Source organism: Hyperolius riggenbachi, chromosome 5 (assembly GCF_040937935.1).
Source record: "Hyperolius riggenbachi isolate aHypRig1 chromosome 5, aHypRig1.pri, whole genome shotgun sequence".
Taxonomy (NCBI): domain Eukaryota; kingdom Metazoa; phylum Chordata; class Amphibia; order Anura; family Hyperoliidae; genus Hyperolius; species Hyperolius riggenbachi.
This window is the reverse complement of record NC_090650.1, coordinates 441,140,604-441,160,071: the sequence shown is the minus strand read 5'-3', so window position 1 is coordinate 441,160,071 and position 19,468 is coordinate 441,140,604. Positions and strand designations below refer to the sequence as shown.

Genomic DNA, 19,468 nt, shown 5'->3' with positions numbered 1-19,468 from the left:
ACCCCACCGCAACCTATGCTTCTCACATGAACCCCACCGCAACCTATGCTTCTCACATGAACCCCACCACAACCTATGCTGCTCGCATGAACCCCACCGCAACCTATGCTTCTCACATGAACCCCACCGCAACCTATGCTTCTCACATGAACCCCACCACAACCTATGCTTCTCACATGAACCCCACCGCAACCTATGCTTCTCACATGAACCCCACCGCAACCTATGCTGCTCACATGAACCCCACCGCAACCTATGCTTCTCACATGAACCCCACCACAACCTATGCTGCTCGCATGAACCCCACCGCAACCTATGCTTCTCACATGAACCCCACCACAACCTATGCTTCTCACATGAACCCCACCGCAACCTATGCTTCTCACATGAACCCCACCGCAACCTATGCTTCTCACATGAACCCCACCACAACCTATGCTGCTCGCATGAACCCCACCGCAACCTATGCTTCTCACATGAACCCCACCGCAACCTATGCTTCTCACATGAACCCCACCACAACCTATGCTTCTCACATGAACCCCACCGCAACCTATGCTTCTCACATGAACCCCACCGCAACCTATGCTGCTCACATGAACCCCACCGCAACCTATGCTTCTCACATGAACCCCACCACAACCTATGCTGCTCGCATGAACCCCACCGCAACCTATGCTTCTCACATGAACCCCACCACAACCTATGCTTCTCACATGAACCCCACCGCAACCTATGCTTCTCACATGAACCCCACCACAACCTATGCTTCTCACATGAACCCCACCGCAACCTATGCTGCTCGCATGAACCCCACCGCAACCTATGCTTCTCACATGAACCCCACCGCAACCTATGCTTCTCACATGAACCCCACCGCAACCTATGCTTCTCACATGAACCCCACCGCAACCTATGCTTCTCACATGAACCCCACCACAACCTATGCTTCTCACATGAACCCCACCGCAACCTATGCTGCTCGCATGAACCCCACCGCAACCTATGCTTCTCACATGAACCCCACCGCAACCTATGCTTCTCACATGAACCCCACCGCAACCTATGCTTCTCACATGAACCCCACCGCAACCTATGCTTCTCACATGAACCCCACCACAACCTATGCTTCTCACATGAACCCCACCGCAACCTATGCTGCTCGCATGAACCCCACCGCAACCTATGCTGCTCGCATGAACCCCACCACAACCTATGCTTCTCACATGAACCCCACCACAACCTATGCTTCTCACATGAACCCCACCGCAACCTATGCTTCTCACATGAACCCCACCGCAACCTATGCTTCTCACATGAACCCCACCGCAACCTATGCTTCTCACATGAACCCCACCGCAACCTATGCTTCTCACATGAACCCCACCGCAACCTATGCTTCTCACATGAACCCCACCACAACCTATGCTTCTCACATGAACCCCACCGCAACCTATGCTGCTCGCATGAACCCCACCGCAACCTATGCTTCTCACATGAACCCCACCGCAACCTATGCTTCTCACATGAACCCCACCGCAACCTATGCTTCTCACATGAACCCCACCGCAACCTATGCTTCTCACATGAACCCCACCGCAACCTATGCTTCTCACATGAACCCCACCGCAACCTATGCTTCTCACATGAACCCCACCACAACCTATGCTTCTCACATGAACCCCACCGCAACCTATGCTGCTCGCATGAACCCCACCGCAACCTATGCTGCTCGCATGAACCCCACCACAACCTATGCTTCTCACATGAACCCCACCGCAACCTATGCTTCTCACATGAACCCCACCGCAACCTATGCTTCTCACATGAACCCCACCGCAACCTATGCTTCTCACATGAACCCCACCACAACCTATGCTTCTCACATGAACCCCACCGCAACCTATGCTTCTCACATGAACCCCACCGCAACCTATGCTTCTCACATGAACCCCACCGCAACCTATGCTTCTCACATGAACCCCACCACAACCTATGCTTCTCACATGAACCCCACCACAACCTATGCTTCTCACATGAACCCCACCACAACCTATGCTTCTCACATGAACCCCACCGCAACCTATGCTGCTCACATGAACCCCACCGCAACCTATGCTTCTCACATGAACCCCACCGCAACCTATGCTTCTCACATGAACCCCACCGCAACCTATGCTTCTCACATGAACCCCACCGCAACCTATGCTTCTCACATGAACCCCACCGCAACCTATGCTTCTCACATGAACCCCACCACAACCTATGCTTCTCACATGAACCCCACCGCAACCTATGCTGCTCGCATGAACCCCACCGCAACCTATGCTGCTCGCATGAACCCCACCACAACCTATGCTTCTCACATGAACCCCACCGCAACCTATGCTTCTCACATGAACCCCACCGCAACCTATGCTTCTCACATGAACCCCACCGCAACCTATGCTTCTCACATGAACCCCACCACAACCTATGCTTCTCACATGAACCCCACCGCAACCTATGCTGCTCGCATGAACCCCACCGCAACCTATGCTTCTCACATGAACCCCACCGCAACCTATGCTTCTCACATGAACCCCACCGCAACCTATGCTTCTCACATGAACCCCACCGCAACCTATGCTTCTCACATGAACCCCACCGCAACCTATGCTTCTCACATGAACCCCACCGCAACCTATGCTGCTCACATGAACCCCACCGCAACCTATGCTGCTCGCATGAACCCCACCACAACCTATGCTTCTCACATGAACCCCACCACAACCTATGCTGCTCACATGAACCCCACCACAACCTATGCTCATTTTACTCTGGAAAAAAAAATGTACTTATTTGTATAGGTTTGCACATATTTTAAATTTTACAGTTTTTCGCTGTAGTGTCCCTTTAAGAAGACTGTGAAAAATGATCTCCTAGGAGAAAACTTAACAGAAAACATGATTTGAATAAGAGCCCATGGCCCATCTGCTAGCCTGCCTGTCTCCTCACCTAGTCTCTTCTCCACACACTGCCCTACAGACTGATGTGACGGGTATTGTACACTCACGTGTAGGAATGCATGAGGACCACGGCCAGGCTGCGGATCCCCCGGGACAGCGCCCCCTGCAGCCGGACCTTCAGATGCTCCAGATTCACTGGTTCCCAGACCTCCAATGAGTGCCCCGTGGAGCCTGAGAATAGAACAGCGAGCAGAAATCTGTGAGAAACGGTGACGACAGATCTTCCAGACAGACAGTCTCTCCTACGTGTTATTTTATTTTATTTTATAATTTCGTTTATTCAAATTGTTGAAACTTTATAGACTTGCCGCAAGTTTGCAAACTTTCCAAAATTCCAAAATTTCTGCTCTGCCGGTGATAAGTGATGATGCGTACATTTAGCAGTTTAACGATTAATAAAATTAATTTGCTGCGTAAACTATAATGTATAACGATTTCCAATTTTAAGAAAAAACAGACAGCGTGGGGTCCCCCCTCCCAAGCCCCCATAACCCCTTGTCACCCATGCAGGCTGATATAGCTGGAATACGGAATACGGAGCCTGGACCATGTGGAACTGAGCACCCTGAGCTATACCAGCCTGCATGGTCCATGATGTGTGGGGGGCTCAGGGAGAAAGGGGTGGCTAATCCTGCCCCTCCTGCCCCCCCTAAGCCCTTGTACATACCATAGATAAGGGTCTCTTCCACATTAGGTGCCCTGTATAAATAAGTATACAGAACTTGGAACGCTGTATATATCAAAGAGTGCAGCAAACTTCATTTTACCAAGTTTAACCTCCCTGGTGGTATCATTATTTCCAGATTTTTTTTCCAAAAGCGGTGCAATTTTTTTCACCCGCTTTCAGACCCTTAAAATCATACGGCTTGATAGTTCTGTGGCAGCCCTGCTCATTCCACACCTCCGATGGATCCAACTCGGGATTGCTGAGTTACCGCTAAGGAGGTTAAGAGCTTGTTCACAATAAAAGCGATTACGCGCTTTTTTTTAGCGCTGGCGATTTAAAAAAAAAAAAAAAAAAAAAAAAAAATCGCCTTAAAAGTGCTAGTGCAATGTTAACTCATGCAAGTGTTCTCACATAAGCGATGAGCTTTCTATGAAAATCGCAAACGTGGCTCCTGCACCATTTCCTGAGCGTTTGCGATTCAATAGAAAGTATAAGGAAATCGTAAAGTGCTTGAAAAAGCGCTTTGAATTTTCCAAGCGCTTTAATGAATAAATACAATGTATTAATTCATTTCAGGGTCAAAGATTTCACTTCCTGATTGACATCAGGAAATGAAAAAAAAAAAAAAAAAAAAAACCATCGCTCCACAAAAGCGCTTAGAAAACACTTGTAAAAACGCTTAAAAAAAAAAACAACTCCTATAAAATCGTTCAGTGCTTGTGATAGCACCGAGATTTATAATGTGAACAAGGCCTGAAAAACCCTTAGGCTGGTTTCACAGTGGGACGTTAAAGTCCCACGTTACAGCAGCCAGTAACGCAGCCTAACTCACAGCACTGTAATATCAATTGTGCTGTTCACAGTGCCCACCTTGCATTACATTGTAACGCAGCACGTTTACACAAAGTGCTGCATGCTGTACACTGGGCTAAGCCATGTTAGACTGCTTGCACATGCTCAGTAATGTTGGAGGAGGAGGTCTCCCCTCCTCCTCCGCGGCCAGCCACATGGCTAATTAATATTCACTGCACTGCAGAGACTCTTGGTGGGACTGTAGTGTTGTCCGGATCATGAACTAATCGTTCATTTGATCCGGATCTTTTTTGTGAGTCGAATCATCCGGATCATCACAATGAAAGATTCAGTTCACAGTGGATGTCTGTCTGGAAGAAACAGGAACATACAGAATGTCCAGTGCAGGGAAAGTCCTGTCCTGCTAGTCATTTCACCCAGTCGGCTTCCCTAGTGAAATGATTTAAATGATTCAGTTCAAAGATCAGATTCAAAATGATCCGCATAAGATCCGGACTTCCTATCACTAACCTGGAGCGGCTGCTTTAGGAGCTGCATAACTCAGCTCAATCTGACGTCCAACTTCAACACCACCATGCGTTCCTTTAGGGGCACGTTATGTGACCATAACGTCCCCTAAAACGCAACGTCTTGGTGGGAAAGTAGCCTTAGGTTTATTTTTAACCACTTGACTTTTGGTACAGTATATCTACGTCCCACGGGAGGACTGTTCCCATTCCAGGGGCATAGATATAAGTACCTCGCCGCGATCGCTCGCTCCTGTTCTTGTCTCCGCCCGTTAGTATACTGATCAGTGAATGTTCCCAGTCACCGATCAAAGTGCCTGTGATCAATGACCACCGGCAACAATGAGTTTGACAAAATGAAAGTGAAAGCATAGACACATATTACTGTGTACTGTTCACAGACAGTACACAGGAATAAGCAGGGGGTGGACATCTAGTGGCCGAATAGTAAAATTACACCTACATACATAACATGAAATACAAATACATACAATGCCCCATTAAAGTTATACAATTTGTATATTAAAAATAAATTTAAAAAAAAAATCATAAATCCTTACCATGGCTACTCAACTTTTTTTTTTTTTTTTTAATATGTATGTCACAAGGGTATATTACTGTTATTTTTGCAAACAACAACTGGAAAAAACACTTATATTTCCAAATAAAATATTGTCTCCATACATTGTGCTTGGGCCATAATTTGAAGGTTGTAATACCCGGAGCAAAATGGGTAAATACAATGTGTGGGTTTTATTTTAAACTATAATGGCCAAAAACTGAGAAATAATGATTTTCTTTTTTCTTATTATCCCCATTAATATGTAGTTAGAGTAAAATAATTGTTAGCAAAACCCAAAGAAAGCTTAACTACCTAATGACCGCGTCACGTGAATGTGGCGGCAGCCCCAGGACTGCCTAACGCCAATTGGCGTCAAGTCCTGGGGGCGGGGTTTTGCAGGAGATTGCGCGTGCCGATGCTCTGCTCCGTCATCAGTCTTCCAGCGGCAATTGTTAAATGGCAAAACCGCAGTCTATTTACAATGTACAGCGCTGCGATCTACGGCAGTGCTGTACTGGGGACACCCGTATGACACGGCTGTCCCCTCTGGAGGCAGAGGAGCGACTGTCTGTCATAGGCTGCTGTCATTGGCTGGCGGGGGGGAAAAAATAGCCTAGCCACTAGGGGGGGAGGGGGGGGGTGTAAGCCCATGGTTCCTCAAGTAATTAAACAGAATATAGATAAGTTTGTTGTGATAACTAGTGATAAAGTTATTGGCAAATGAAAGAGAGGATTGCTGAAATGTGACAATTGCTCTGGTCCAGAAGGTGAAAAAGCCCTAAGTGGTTACATTGATTTGCTCAAAAACTACAGGGTGTTTTTTAAAAAAAAAATTTTGAATGGATTGAGTGAACATATTTAACAATTTACACAAAAATGTATTTAAGACGTGCCAAGTTTGTAAATTTGGACAACATGCAAAATTTACATATGGATTACAGGGAATCAATTACATTTCAAAATCATATATTCGTGTAATCGTAATTGCGAAATTTTGCAGGAAGTTTCCTGATGATCGCTCGCGCTCACCTACAAAGGTCTTGAGTGAAGGGTCCTTGGACAGCTGGCAGTCTGCCTGCTGGAGGACAACCCTCTCCTCCACTTCGATCACCTCCTCATACAGGACCTCCGGCATCCGCACCTCCTGTGAGACAGAAAACCAAGGACTTCACACCGGCCTAACTCACTGCAGGCTTCCAAGGCAGCGCAAAGCAGTGCTGACCGAGCGAGAACCAGGAGAGCTGGCCGTAAGGGTGCACAAACTGAAATCCTCGCCTGGGTCACATCAGATCATTAACCCTTTACGCTCAAGACACACAGTAAGCTGGAACACTAACAGCGATATAACAACTAGGTTGGAAATTCTATTCAGTCACAGAAATAGAGGACATTAGCTTCCAAAATGGATTGCATGCAACAGGCAGCATTCTGTACCTGACCCTTTCACCAGCGCTGAGGTTTCCTCTGTAGAAAGGGTCCCTACTCACTACACAATACACACAGGTCAACTAGCAAGCAAACATTTCATGCTCTTCAACCTGAGATTCAAGATGAAGCCTGTCAGGTTTCCACCATTATAAAGAAATCTCCAGGGAGCGAAAAACTGTACTATTTTCACCATTAAATGGTGATAGAAAGGGGAGGGGAGAAAAGAGAAGAGGAAGGAAAAAAGGAGAAGCAGCAATGTGTTCCCAGCGGCAGGGGGGGCGGGCTACACATCGTTACACTACTGCAAAAGGACTGTATGGGCAGGCGCGAGACAGGGCAGTGCTGTACTCACAGCACTATCCCTGCTGTCTGCTTTCCATGTTTGCCTAGGTTTAGGCTCTATATTGAATACAGAGATGCATTGCTCTGACTCGCCCCATTGAAAGACTGTGCAAGCAGGAACTAAGGTCAGGGTGGAAGAGGACACTCATACAGCAATCCATGAAACAGGATTTCAGTATATAAAATTATTTCCAGTAATGACAGGCCATTGTACGTCAGGCTGACCTCAAAGAAAGCAAAGCTGTGCCTTTTCTGTAACTGCAGATACACTTTAACCTACTAAGTCAAAGATTTTGGGTCGGGCCTGATTGCCGATGTGCAGAAGATCTTTGAAGCCCTTTGTGATGAGCAGAGCGATCCGTTCCCCCTTCCTCTCCAGGAGGGCGTTGGTGGCCACTGTGGTTCCCATCCGGATCCATTCAATCTGCCGAGTGTCCAGGGGGTGGTCCCGGGGGAAAGCGGATCCCGTTTCCTGTACGACAAACTCACATCAGACTCTGGACAGTATTACAGTGACTGGCAAATTATATATATGGTAATGGCCAAAGCTTAGTCATATTTGTGTTTGATATCCTCCTAACTCCATTCTACTGCAACAAAGAGAACATGGCAGCACGGCTTCGGTTTGTAAAGCTGCATCTGAACAAAACTACAAGACTGCTGGAACTATGTCTTACCAACATATGAAACCAAAATTTCCCTACTGACCTCTGCTGCCCGCCTCATCCACCTCTCCTCTGCTCCTCTGATGCTGCTCCTCTCTGCCAATTCCTACTGACCTCTGCTGCCCATCTCATCCACCTCTCCTCCCGCTCCTCTGATGCTGCTCCTCTCTGCCAATTCCTACTGACCTCTACTGCCCATCTCATCCACCTCTCCTCCCGCTCCTCTGATGCTGCTCCTCTCTGCCAATTCCTACTGACCTCTACTGCCCATCTCATCCACCTCTCCTCCCGCTCCTCTGATGCTGCCCCTCTCTGCCAATCCCTACTGACCTCTGCTGCCCGTCTCATCCACCTCTCCTCCTGCTCCTCTGATGCTGCCCCTCTCTGCCAATCCCTACTGACCTCTGCTGCCCGGCTCATCCACCTCTCCTCCCACTCCTCTGATGCTGCCCCTCTCAGCCAATCCCCACTGACCTCTGCTGCCCGCCTCATCCACCTCTCCTCTGCTCCTCTGATGCTGCTCCTCTCTGCCAATTCCTACTGACCTCTGCTGCCCATCTCATCCACCTCTCCTCCCGCTCCTCTGATGCTGCTCCTCTCTGCCAATTCCTACTGACCTCTGCTGCCCATCTCATCCACCTCTCCTCCCGCTCCTCTGATGCTGCCCCTCTCTGCCAATCCCTACTGACCTCTGCTGCCCGTCTCATCCACCTCTCCTCCTGCTCCTCTGATGCTGCCCCTCTCTGCCAATCCCTACTGACCTCTGCTGCCCGGCTCATCCACCTCTCCTCCCACTCCTCTGATGCTGCCCCTCTCAGCCAATCCCCACTGACCTCTGCTGCCCGTCTCATCCACCTCTCCTCTGCTCCTCTGATGCTGCCCCTCTCTGCCAATCCCTACTGACCTCTGCTGCCCGTCTCATCCACCTCTCCTCCTGCTCCTCTGATGCTGCCCCTCTCTGCCAATCCCCACTGACCTCTGCTGCCCGTCTCATCCACCTCTGCTCCTGCTCCTCTGATGCTGCCCCTCTCTGCCAATCCCTACTGACTTCTGCTGCCCATCTCATCCACCTCTCCTCCCGCTCCTCTGATGCTACCCCTCTCTGCCAACCCCTACTGACCTCTGCTGCCCGTCTCATGCACCTCTCCTTCTGCTCCTCTCAAGCTGCCCCTCTCTGTCAATCCCTACTGACCTCTGCTGGCCGCCTCATCCACCTCTCCTCCCGCTCCTCTGATGCTGCCCCTCTCTGCCAATCCCTACTGACCTCTGCTGCCCGTCTCATCCACCTCTCCTCCCGCTCCTCTCAAGCTGCCCCTCTCTGCCAATCCTTACTGACCTCTGCTGCCCGCCTCATCCACCTCTCCTATCTGCTCCTCTGATGCTGCCCCTCTCTGCCAATCCCTACTGACCTCTGCTGCCCGTCTCATCCACCTCTCCTCCCGCTCCTCTGATGCTGCCCCTCTCTGCCAATCCCTACTGACCTCTGCTGCCCGCCTCATCCACCTCTCCTCCCGCTCCTCTGATGCTGTCCCTCTGCCAATCCCTACTATCCTCTGCTGCCCGCCTCATCCACCTCTCCTCCCGCTCCTCTGATGCTGCCTCTCTGCCAATCCCTACTGACCTCTGCTGCCCATCTCATCCACCTCTCCTCCCACTCCTCTGATGCTGCCCCTCTCCGCCAATCCCTACTGACCTCTGCTGCCTGCCTCATCCACCTCTCCTCCTTTCTGCCAATCCCTACTGACCTCTTCTGCCCATCTCATCCTCTTCTGCCGCTCCTCTGACAAAGCCTCTCTCTGCCAATCCCTACTGACCTCTGCTGCCTGCCTCATCCACCTCTCCTCCTTTCTGCCAATCCCTACTGACCTCTTCTGCCCATCTCATCCTCTTCTCCTGCCGCTCCTCTGACAAAGCCTCTCTCTGCCAATCCCTACTGACCTCTGCTGCCCACCTCATCCACCTCTCCTTCCTCTGCCCATCTCTCCATTGGCTACCTATTGCCCAAAGGATTCCGTTTAAACTCCTCATGCTATCATACAAAGCTCTACATAAGTTGTCATCTCCATACATTTCCTCATTAATCACCAATAGCCATCACTACTCCCAGGAGACCCTCTTGTCCTCTAGCTTGGTCACCTCCTCCCACTCTCGCATCCAGGACTTCTCACAAGTTGCCCAGGGGATTTTGGGTGTTTAATTACCTTGTCCTGCCGCAGGAATGCGGTGTTTTAGCTAGGCTGATACTGCTTTACATAAATGGCAAATAAAGGTGATTTTTAAAAGGCTTCAGACTCTCTTTAACCACTTAAAGACCGTGGTGTTAAACCCCCCTAGTGACCAGGCGTTTTTTCACAAATTGGGCCACTGCAGCTTTAAGGCTTAGCTACAGGGACGCACAACTCAGCACACAAGCGACCCCCCCCCCCTCCCCACCAACAGAGCTCTCTGCTGGTGGGGTTTGATTGCTCCCCCAGTGTTTTTTTTATATATATTTATTTTTTAAATACAGTTTACTATTTTTTATTCTTTATTTTTTTATACCCCCCTCCCTCCCCCAGCCAGCCAGCCGGCCAGCCAGCCAATCAGCATGATTGGCTGTCAGACTTCAGCCTATGACAGCAGATCACAATTTTGCCTCCCAAGGGGACAGCCGTGTCACACAGCTGTCCCCAGTACAGTGCTGCCTTAGATCACAGCGCTGTACTAAGTTATTAGGTGATCGCCGCTGGGAGACTGAAGCTGGCGAGAAGCTCAGTCACTCTCCTGCACAGCCCATTCCCAGCGGTCCTGGGGCTGCCGCACTGCTCACGCCAATCGGCATGGAGCAGTCGGCAAGAGGTTAAAGGATACCCGAAGTGACATGTGACATGACGAGATAGACATGTGTATGTACAGTGCCAAGCACACAAATAACTATGCTGTGTTCCTTTTATTCTTTCTCTGCCTGAAAGTGTTAAATATCAGGTATGTAAGTGGCTGACTCAGTTCTGACTCAGACAGGAAGTGACTACAGTATGACCCTCACTGATAAGGAATTCCCTTTTTATCTCTTTCCTGTTCTCAGAAGCCATTTTCTGTTAGGAAAGTGTTTTTATAGATGGAATTTCTTATCAGTGAGGGTCACACTGTAGTCACTTCCTGTCTGAGTCAGGACTGAGTCAGCCACTTACATACCTGATATTTAACTCTTTCAGGCAGAGAAAGAAAAAAAGGAACACAGCATAGTTATTTGTGTTCTAGGCACTGTACATACACGTCTATCTCATCATGTCACTTCGATTATCTTATAAGTAGTTAAGCAGCACAGGGGCCCCAAGGCAAAGGTAACCTGGAGGGTGCGTACTCCCCCTCCACAGCAAAGTTGGGCCCCTGAGCCAGCTGCCACCCCCTCTTCCCCGACTGTTCCAGAGTCCCTGTGGGCCCCTGCACAATGTGTGGCTGTAATAACTCACCTGTCCTGGAATGCTGCTTCCTCTGTGCCCTGCCTTCATCCCTGCTGCCTGCCTCCTCTCCTTCGAGCACGTTATGAGTAAAAACCTGCGCTGGGTCATGGAGAGGAGGGGCTGAAGGCGGAGCACAGACCGAGCAGCATGCTGGGACAGGTCTGTTAGGTCCGATGGCGCAGTTCTGCTCTGAGCCAGACCTCCGCTCTACCTTCCGTAAGATCTCAATCCACGGCTGGGATTTTCTGCGTATGCGCAGTTCACAGAGAATTGAACTGTGCAAGTTTATAAATTACCAGATGTATCCTTTAAGGTGCTTACTAATGATACAATCTTGATTGTACAATCTTATGACCTCTATGTAATATGAGGGACGACCTAAAGCAACCGTTCAAAGTATATTCACTCCATTTATCCTTTCACTAGATATATTTGATAAGATTGTACAATCAAGATTGTATCATTAACGGGCACTATTAGTTCACATTCAAAGCCTACCTCTCCCTTGTCGGCCCTCATGGACAACCTGTTTTTTTTTTGTGGTTTTATTTTTTGCAGAACTCTCCTTTCCCGTACAGCATTGCCCACCACACATATTCCCTCTCACCTCCTCCAGGATTCGGCGAATCCCCTCGGTCGGGGCGTCCCGGTAGTTTGCAGGATCCTCGGAGAGCAGCTTCATGACGCGGACTTTACCCCCCGGGCATCGGGCAAAGACATCCGTAAAAGTCCCGCCGCGGTCGATGGCAAACTGGAACTTCTCCGGGACCCCCATATTGCTCAGCGCTTCCCTAGAGGCGACAGGCAGGATAGGTTATAAAGCTGAGAAATACAACATCTGCAGTGGATAAAGATGCACACACACGTGATAACTGGAAGCCGCAACAGCCAATGACGAGAGTTTCAGCCAACAATTGTTCTGTGTGTACAGCGGTCACTGATCGATCCTGCTCAGTCATTTGGAGTTGTTAAGGATCTGTCCTGTCAGATGTTTAACTACCCGTGACACCTAAGCAAGACCAATTGCAAATGTCAATACAGCTCCTCCACCCAAAGGAATCCGCTCCATAGTGCGCAGATCATCGTCCCCCCGCCCCTAGCAACTACGCATTGCAAGCCTGAAGACTAGGAATGTGTCTGCACAGCATCGGCCACACAATTGTTTCACAATCCCAGACGGATGACAATTATCATATGTGTGTAATTAGCTCAAAAGACAGGTGTCAGGGATATGGAAACTGCCGTATTTATTCCCTGTTAAACAATACTAGTTGCCTGGCAGTCCTGCTGACCTCTTTGGCTGCAGTAGTGTCTGAATCACACCAGAAACAAGCATGCAGCTAATCCAGTCAGACTTCAGTCAGAGCACCTGATGAGCATGCTTGTTCAGGGGCTGTGGATAAATGTATTAGAAGCAGAGGATCAGGAGGACAGCCAATGTGCATTGCTTAAAAGGAGATAAATATGGCAGCCTCCATATTCCTCTCCCTTTAGAATTCATTTAAAGGGAACCTAAACTGAGAGGGATATGGATGTTTCCTTTTAAACAATACCAGTTGCCTGGAAGTCCTGCTGATCTCTGTGGCTGCAGTAGTGGCTGAATCACACACCTGAAACAAGCATGCAGCTAATCCAGTCTGACTTCAGTCAGAGCACCTGATCTGCATGCTTGTTGAGGGGCTGTGGCTGAAAGTATTAGAGACACAGGATCAGTAGGAGAGTCAGGCAACTGGTATTATTTTAAAAATGAAAATCCATATCCTTCTCAGTTTAGGTTCCCTTTAAGGCTTGGAGTATCGAGAGACTTCTGACTGACTACTTACAGACAGCTGCAGACCCCGGTCACTGAGAATTCTGAGCAGAAAATGGCGTACAACGCTCACTTTATACAGACACTGCCTCACAAATGCTTTCCCAGCAATTATTAACACCTCGCTCCTGAGCTGTGAGGATTGAGAAGATGTTTCACGGTTCACTGGAGAGATTATTCCAGAGTTCAAAGTAGAAAACGCGATGCTAGCGGGATCCTGGGAATAACAACTCAGGGGTTAAATAACTCGCTCTGTCTTTATGATATAGGCAAAAATTTTAACCACTTCCGCACCACAGGTTATTTTCTGTTAAAAACCAGAGCAATTTTCATATAACATTCTCCTCTCATTCATTCGCCAATAACTTTTATGCCACACCAAAATGGTGTAAAGATTTTTTTGGCCACAAATTAGACTTTCTTTGGGTGGTACTTTTTGCTAAGAATTATTTTATTTTAGCTGCATTTTAAAGGCAATAATAAGAAAAAAAAATTATTATTTCTCAGTTTTCAGCCATTATAGTAGTAAAATAAAATGTGATACAATTGATAAAACTGACACGTTTTATTTGCCCATTTGTCGCAGTTATTGCAACACCTAAATTGTGTCCCTAGTACAATGTATGGCAACGATATGTTATTTGGATATAAAAAAGTGTATTTTTTCCATTTGCATTTCTTTATACTAAATCAATAATTACAAGTCTTAATTTGCAAAAGCAATAGTGATATACCCTAATGATACAATAATATATATATATATATATATATATATATATATATATATATATATATATATAAATAAGCTGTGGGAGGGGTTTCACCACAATACCAGCCTGTAAGGATCCACTCAGCTGGCTGCACAGGCAGACAGCTGTTTGACCATTCCTTGTGTCTGAGGGATGCAGGTCTCTGGATAAGAGACCTGGCTTTGTCTTGCAAGTTCCAGGCCTGTTCTGCTGCTGAGGGATTTGCATACATTGGTTATGCAAATCACCTACCTGCCTCCTGTGATGACTGGCACTATAAAAAGCTATGTTTCCCAGAGTCCTTGGCTGGTCATTCCTTCTGGGTTTGTTGAAACTCTCCTAGAGTGTCAGCCATGCTATCTCTTGTCGAAGTTATCTTAGAGTAATTCCTGGGACTGCACTAGGCAGCTTCCCTAGTGCAGTTAGATTTCATATCTGTTTTGTCTGTCTGTTGCGATTGTCCTGTCCCAGCGGTGGTCAACAGGAAATCGTTCTGTTTGTCTGGGTGCTAACCGGGGCAGCGGTTGCTACCGGTAGTCCCTTCTGATCTGTCTTGCTTGGATCACACTAGTCTTGCGCTAGCGCTGTGGATCCTTCTATTCTGTTTTCCTGGATCGCACTAGCCTCTAGCGGTAGTGCTGTGGATCCTTCTGATCTGTCTTGCCTGGATCGCACTAGCCTTGCGCTAGTGCTGTGGATCCTTCTGTTCTGTTTTCCTGGAGTATAGCTGGAGCAGCGGTTGCTACCAGCTATCTCATCTTGGATCGCACTAGCCCCTAGCGGTAGCGGCTGTGGATCCTTCCTAGCTTATTCCTGTTTTCCGTTTGTCTGTCTTGTCTGATACGAACGCTTGCTGTAGGCTCGGTGAGGTAACCGTTAAGCAAGCGCTCGCGTTCTTTGTTTCGTGTTTGTCTGTTTGTCTGTCGGTGGTTAGTTAGGCGTGCTTGTCTCTGTTGTGCTTAACACACAGAGACCGCGCAGTAAACGCGTTCGCTGTTGCGAATGAGTGCGGTGTTCGCGTTTAGTTAGCGTTTGTTATTATTGTTACTTCTCATTGTTGTTTGCTGTGCCTTTGCTCTCGTGCTCTGTCCTTTTTCTGTCTGGTGTCTCTTGGCAATCGCCATTCTCTGCGATTGCGTTCTTGCTTTGGTTTCTGCTGATGTGTGTTCACCGTCGCTGGGTCGCGACTACATTGGTGGATACACATTCATCCTATATCTGTGCTCTTTCTCTTTTAGGGCTGTTCAGCCCTGCGTGTCTTAGATCTGTACAATCCCCATCTGGCACCTGTGGCCGTGCAGCGATTGTGCTCGTCTGCACCCCACAACGCCATCTGCCGGTGGGAATTGCCCTCTGCTGGTGCATTGCACCTAGCCTGGGTTCCCTTAATTATACGCTTGTGGGAGGGGGGGTTCGTTGTGTCAGTGCGCATCTTGTGCGCTGACCACGAAAACAATTCCGCAATTGTTACACAGCCATACAGCGCCCCCTGATGATCTACTTGAGAAAAGGTAAAAGGCAAAAAGTACCTCCCAAAGAAAGCCTAATTGGTGGCGAAAAAAAACAAGATACAGATTGTTTTGTTGTGATAAGCAGTAATAAAGTTATAGGCGAATTAATGGAAGGAGCGCTGACAGGTGAAAATTGCTCTGGTTTTTTTAAAGAGAACCCGAGGTGGGAATTACTTTTACTATTGGGGCACAGAGGCTGGTTGTGCGCACTAAGACCAGCCTCTGTTGCCCCATCGTGTGTCTCCATGTCCCCCCTGCTCGCCGCTATACCCCCCGCATTGCTGGCGACACGCAGCGTGTCGCCAGCTCAATGTTTACCTTGCGCTGTCAGTCAGCGCTGCTCCCCTGCCTCCTCCGCATCGGCGCACCCGCCCGTGTCCCTTCCCTCCCGCTGATAGGAGGGAAGTGACGCGGCGGGTGGCGCCGATGCGGAGGAGGCGGGGGAGCGGCGCTGACAGACAGCGCAAGGTAAACATTGAGCTGGCGACACGCTACGTGTCGCCAGCAATGCGGGGGGTATAGCGGCGAGCAGGGGGGACATGGAGGCACACGATGGGGCAACAGAGGCTGGTCTTAGTGCGCACAACCAGCCTCTGTGCCCCAATAGTAAAAGTAATTCCCACCTCGGGTTCTCTTTAAGGGGAAAATAAAAAACATTTGAGGTGAAGTAGTTAAACAGAAGGTATTTGCAATTCAAGTTGGAGTGAGCATATGATGTCCCCCATGATACATCACTGCTGAATATGCAAATCATCCTTTGTTGTCCCTGTAAGCTAGCCACACCTCCAGAATCGCTGGAATGCAATGATGTGTCAGCTTGTTAAAGAAAAGCTGTAATGAGAAACAGTCCCCCTGGGGGGCACTCACCTCGGGTGGGGGAAGCCTCCGGATCCTATTGAGGCTTCCCCTGTCCTCCTATGTCCCACGGGGGCAGCGAAAATCCTCCCGGAACGGCGGGGATTTAAATATTACCTTCCGGGCTTCAGCGCAGGCGCAGTATCAGCTCCCCGCTCGGAGATAGGCGGAAATAGCAAATCGCTGTCGGGCCGCTCTACTGCGCAGGCGCAAGTCTCCTGCAAGTCTCCTGCGCAGTAGAGCGGACCAGACGGCGATTGGCTATTTTCGCCTATCTCTGTGCTGAGAGCCGCAACAGCGCCCCCCGCTGGAGCCAGGGAAGGTAAATAAATCAGCGCTTGTCGGGCTTGTCGAGCCAGGATTCTGGGACACTTGGGGGAGCCAGCGCTGGACTACCTGCAGCTACAGGGGAGGGGGAAGCATCATTGGGACCCTGAGGCTTCCCCCTCCCGAGGTGAGTACCCCCCAGGGGACTTTTTTTTTTGTTACAGGTTCTCTTTAATATTACAGAGCCACATAATCCAACATGCATGCAGACTGTTTCGGATTGGTTGCTCCTCATCAGTGCATGGCATGGATTACTGTGGCTCTATGGGGCAGGACTTGAAACACCCAGAGTTACAGAGTACCCGGCAAGCTCATGGTGAACCAGACCTCCTAGAAGTGTATAAGAGGGCTTTTTGGTCCTTTGTAGCCCCTTACACACTCCTAGAGCTTGCTGGGTAATCTGTAACTCAAGTTACCGAAATGATCAATGTATTTGCTGCCACAAATAGAATGTTCTTGGATCTGAGCAGCACTCTGCCTTCTGTAGTTTCTCTGGCAGATGACATTTCATTTCCAGTTCAGTGACCTCTTATCGTGTCTGTGTACACAGAGGTGTCAAACGGGACAGCCGTGCCAATGTTTGCCCTAGAGAAGTGCGCCAAGCAATAGGTGGCGGACGCTGGCAGGCACGGTGGCAGTTGGCAGATGCTGGCAGGCACGGTGGCAGGCTTATGATAAGAGACGTGGCAAAGTCAGCAGTCATTTCTGCATGCATTTCACAGCTACACACAGAACCAGCCTGTCCCGTCAGCTTCCTGCATAAGGTCTGGTTCCCACTCGCAATTATCCTATTCGGATCAGAGCAGAGATTTCAGTGTTTGCTCTGATTTTTTCTTTCAGTTTGCGTCTGGCGCGAATGCATTTGAACATCAGGTTTTAATGGGATATGCGGGCGCAATTAAACACACTGCAAAAACCTAATCGCAAGTCGGAAGCGACATGTTACTGTACAGCGCTTCCAAGCGTTGGGGAATTGTGACCGCAAGTGCCCTAGGAATCTCTGCACACAGCGCTGTGGCAATTTTAAAGCGATTCCTAGTGTGATCCTAGCCTGAGGGTCCGTTTCCACCAGCTACAGATTACAGCATTTTCCGGCATGTGAGCTGCATGGGAAGCCATTGCCTATCTGTACCGTGGCCTGCCGTACAGATTACACTGCAGTGCCAATTTGGACAGCATGCTGCAGATTTTTGCAGTACACAGCGGGATCCCTACACCCATGCATGGCATGCAGCAGATCAGGTGTGTCTGACATTGTCAGGTATGACAAGATTAGCTGCATGCTTGTTTCTGGTGTTATTCAGACACTACTGCAGCCAAATAGATCAGCAGGGCTGCCAGGCAACTGGTATTGTTTAAAAGGAAATAGATATGGCAGCATCCATATTCTTCTCACTACAGTTGTGCTTTAAAGGTACCCATACATTTCCATTGATCACACAATCAACTTTATTAGGCGATAACTATAGTGTGGTTAAGTTAAGCGATCGATTAATGGCACACAGACTGCAAGCAAAATCCTGGTAGCTCTCCTTCACTAATCAAATCCTTTACAATCGACCAATATTTTCCATCTTGCACAATCAAACAAATTAGTCAATTTGACCAAATATCATCCAATTTCCATCAATCGAGCAGAATGGAACATAATCGATTCTCCTCCGATCTGATAAAGCGATCCAATGGTGTAGCAGTTAGCGCTCTCGCCTTGCAGCGCTGGGTCCCTGGTTTGAATCCCAGCCAGGTCAGCATCAGCAAGGAGCTTGTATGTTCTCCCCGTGTCTGTGTGGGTTTCCTCCAGGCACTTCGGTTTCCTCTCACATCCCAAAAGCATACAGATAAGTTGATTGCCTTCCCCCTAAATTGGCCCTAGACTACAATACATACACTACACAATACACACATAGATATGTGACTATGGCAGGGATTAGATTGTGAGCTCCTCTGAGGGACAGTCAGTGACAAGACTATATACTCTGTACAGCGCTGCCGAAGATGTCAGTGCTATATAAATACTAAATAATAAAAAATAAATAATGACCTTCACAAACTGATCAGCCCTGTGATTGCAGTGTCCCGAGGAGCTGACACTCATTACACAGTAACGTAACCTGCAGTGTCAGATTTCACATCACACATCTATACGTTATACACATCCACATGCCAGACTGTATCCAGGAAGAGACTGTATATTATATATATATTTCTGTATATGCCATATGCTTCCCCTCCTCCCCCAGCATAGCTCAGCCTGCTGTCAGCTCTCTCACCTGTATGTCCTGCAGGCTGGGGGGATGATATCAGGCACTGCAGGGGTTAAGGCATTCCTCTTTGATGGTTTAGGGACACGCCTCCCCAGCAGCCAATCACAGGCAAGGGGAAGAGAGCAGCCGCCTGTGATTGGCCGGAGGGATGTATAGGCTGCACCTCTGGTCCGGGAGGGAGGGAGTCACATGTAGACTAGAGCAGCTTTGTGATATGGAGGGAGGAGGAGGCAGGGAGGACACAATGTAACTGCAGAGGTGAGGGCAAGAAATCCAATCAGGAAGTTTTCTCTTGTTTTACTCTGAGTCTGAGCAGAACATTCACCTGGCCTGAACCGGATCTCTGCACGGGCCTGAACCGGATCTCTGCACGGGCCTGAACCGGATCTCTGCGCGGGGCTGGACTGGATCTCTGTGCGGGTTCAGAATGATTGATGCCTGACTGATCAATCAGCCATCAGTAATGGAGGCTGGAAGCACACTCAGTGGCGTAGCTAAGGAGCTGTGGCCCCCGATGC

The 19,468-nt window shown here is 48.8% G+C and overlaps 1 protein-coding gene across 1 annotated transcript in view; it reads right to left on the bottom strand.

Moving 5' to 3' along the window:
- OPLAH (5-oxoprolinase, ATP-hydrolysing) overlaps nucleotides 1-19,008 on the bottom strand; it is an 80,185-nt gene extending 61,177 nt beyond the window's left edge. Inside the window, exons 1-5 of the mRNA XM_068238115.1 lie at nucleotides 18,957-19,008; nucleotides 12,042-12,225; nucleotides 7,607-7,798; nucleotides 6,586-6,700; nucleotides 3,056-3,179 (exon numbers count right to left, since the gene is read on the bottom strand). Coding sequence (XP_068094216.1) covers nucleotides 3,056-3,179; nucleotides 6,586-6,700; nucleotides 7,607-7,798; nucleotides 12,042-12,209 — 599 coding nt within the window. The 5' untranslated portion in view covers nucleotides 12,210-12,225; nucleotides 18,957-19,008. The remainder of the gene's footprint in view (nucleotides 1-3,055; nucleotides 3,180-6,585; nucleotides 6,701-7,606; nucleotides 7,799-12,041; nucleotides 12,226-18,956) is intronic.
- Nucleotides 19,009-19,468: the final 460 nt, after the last annotated feature.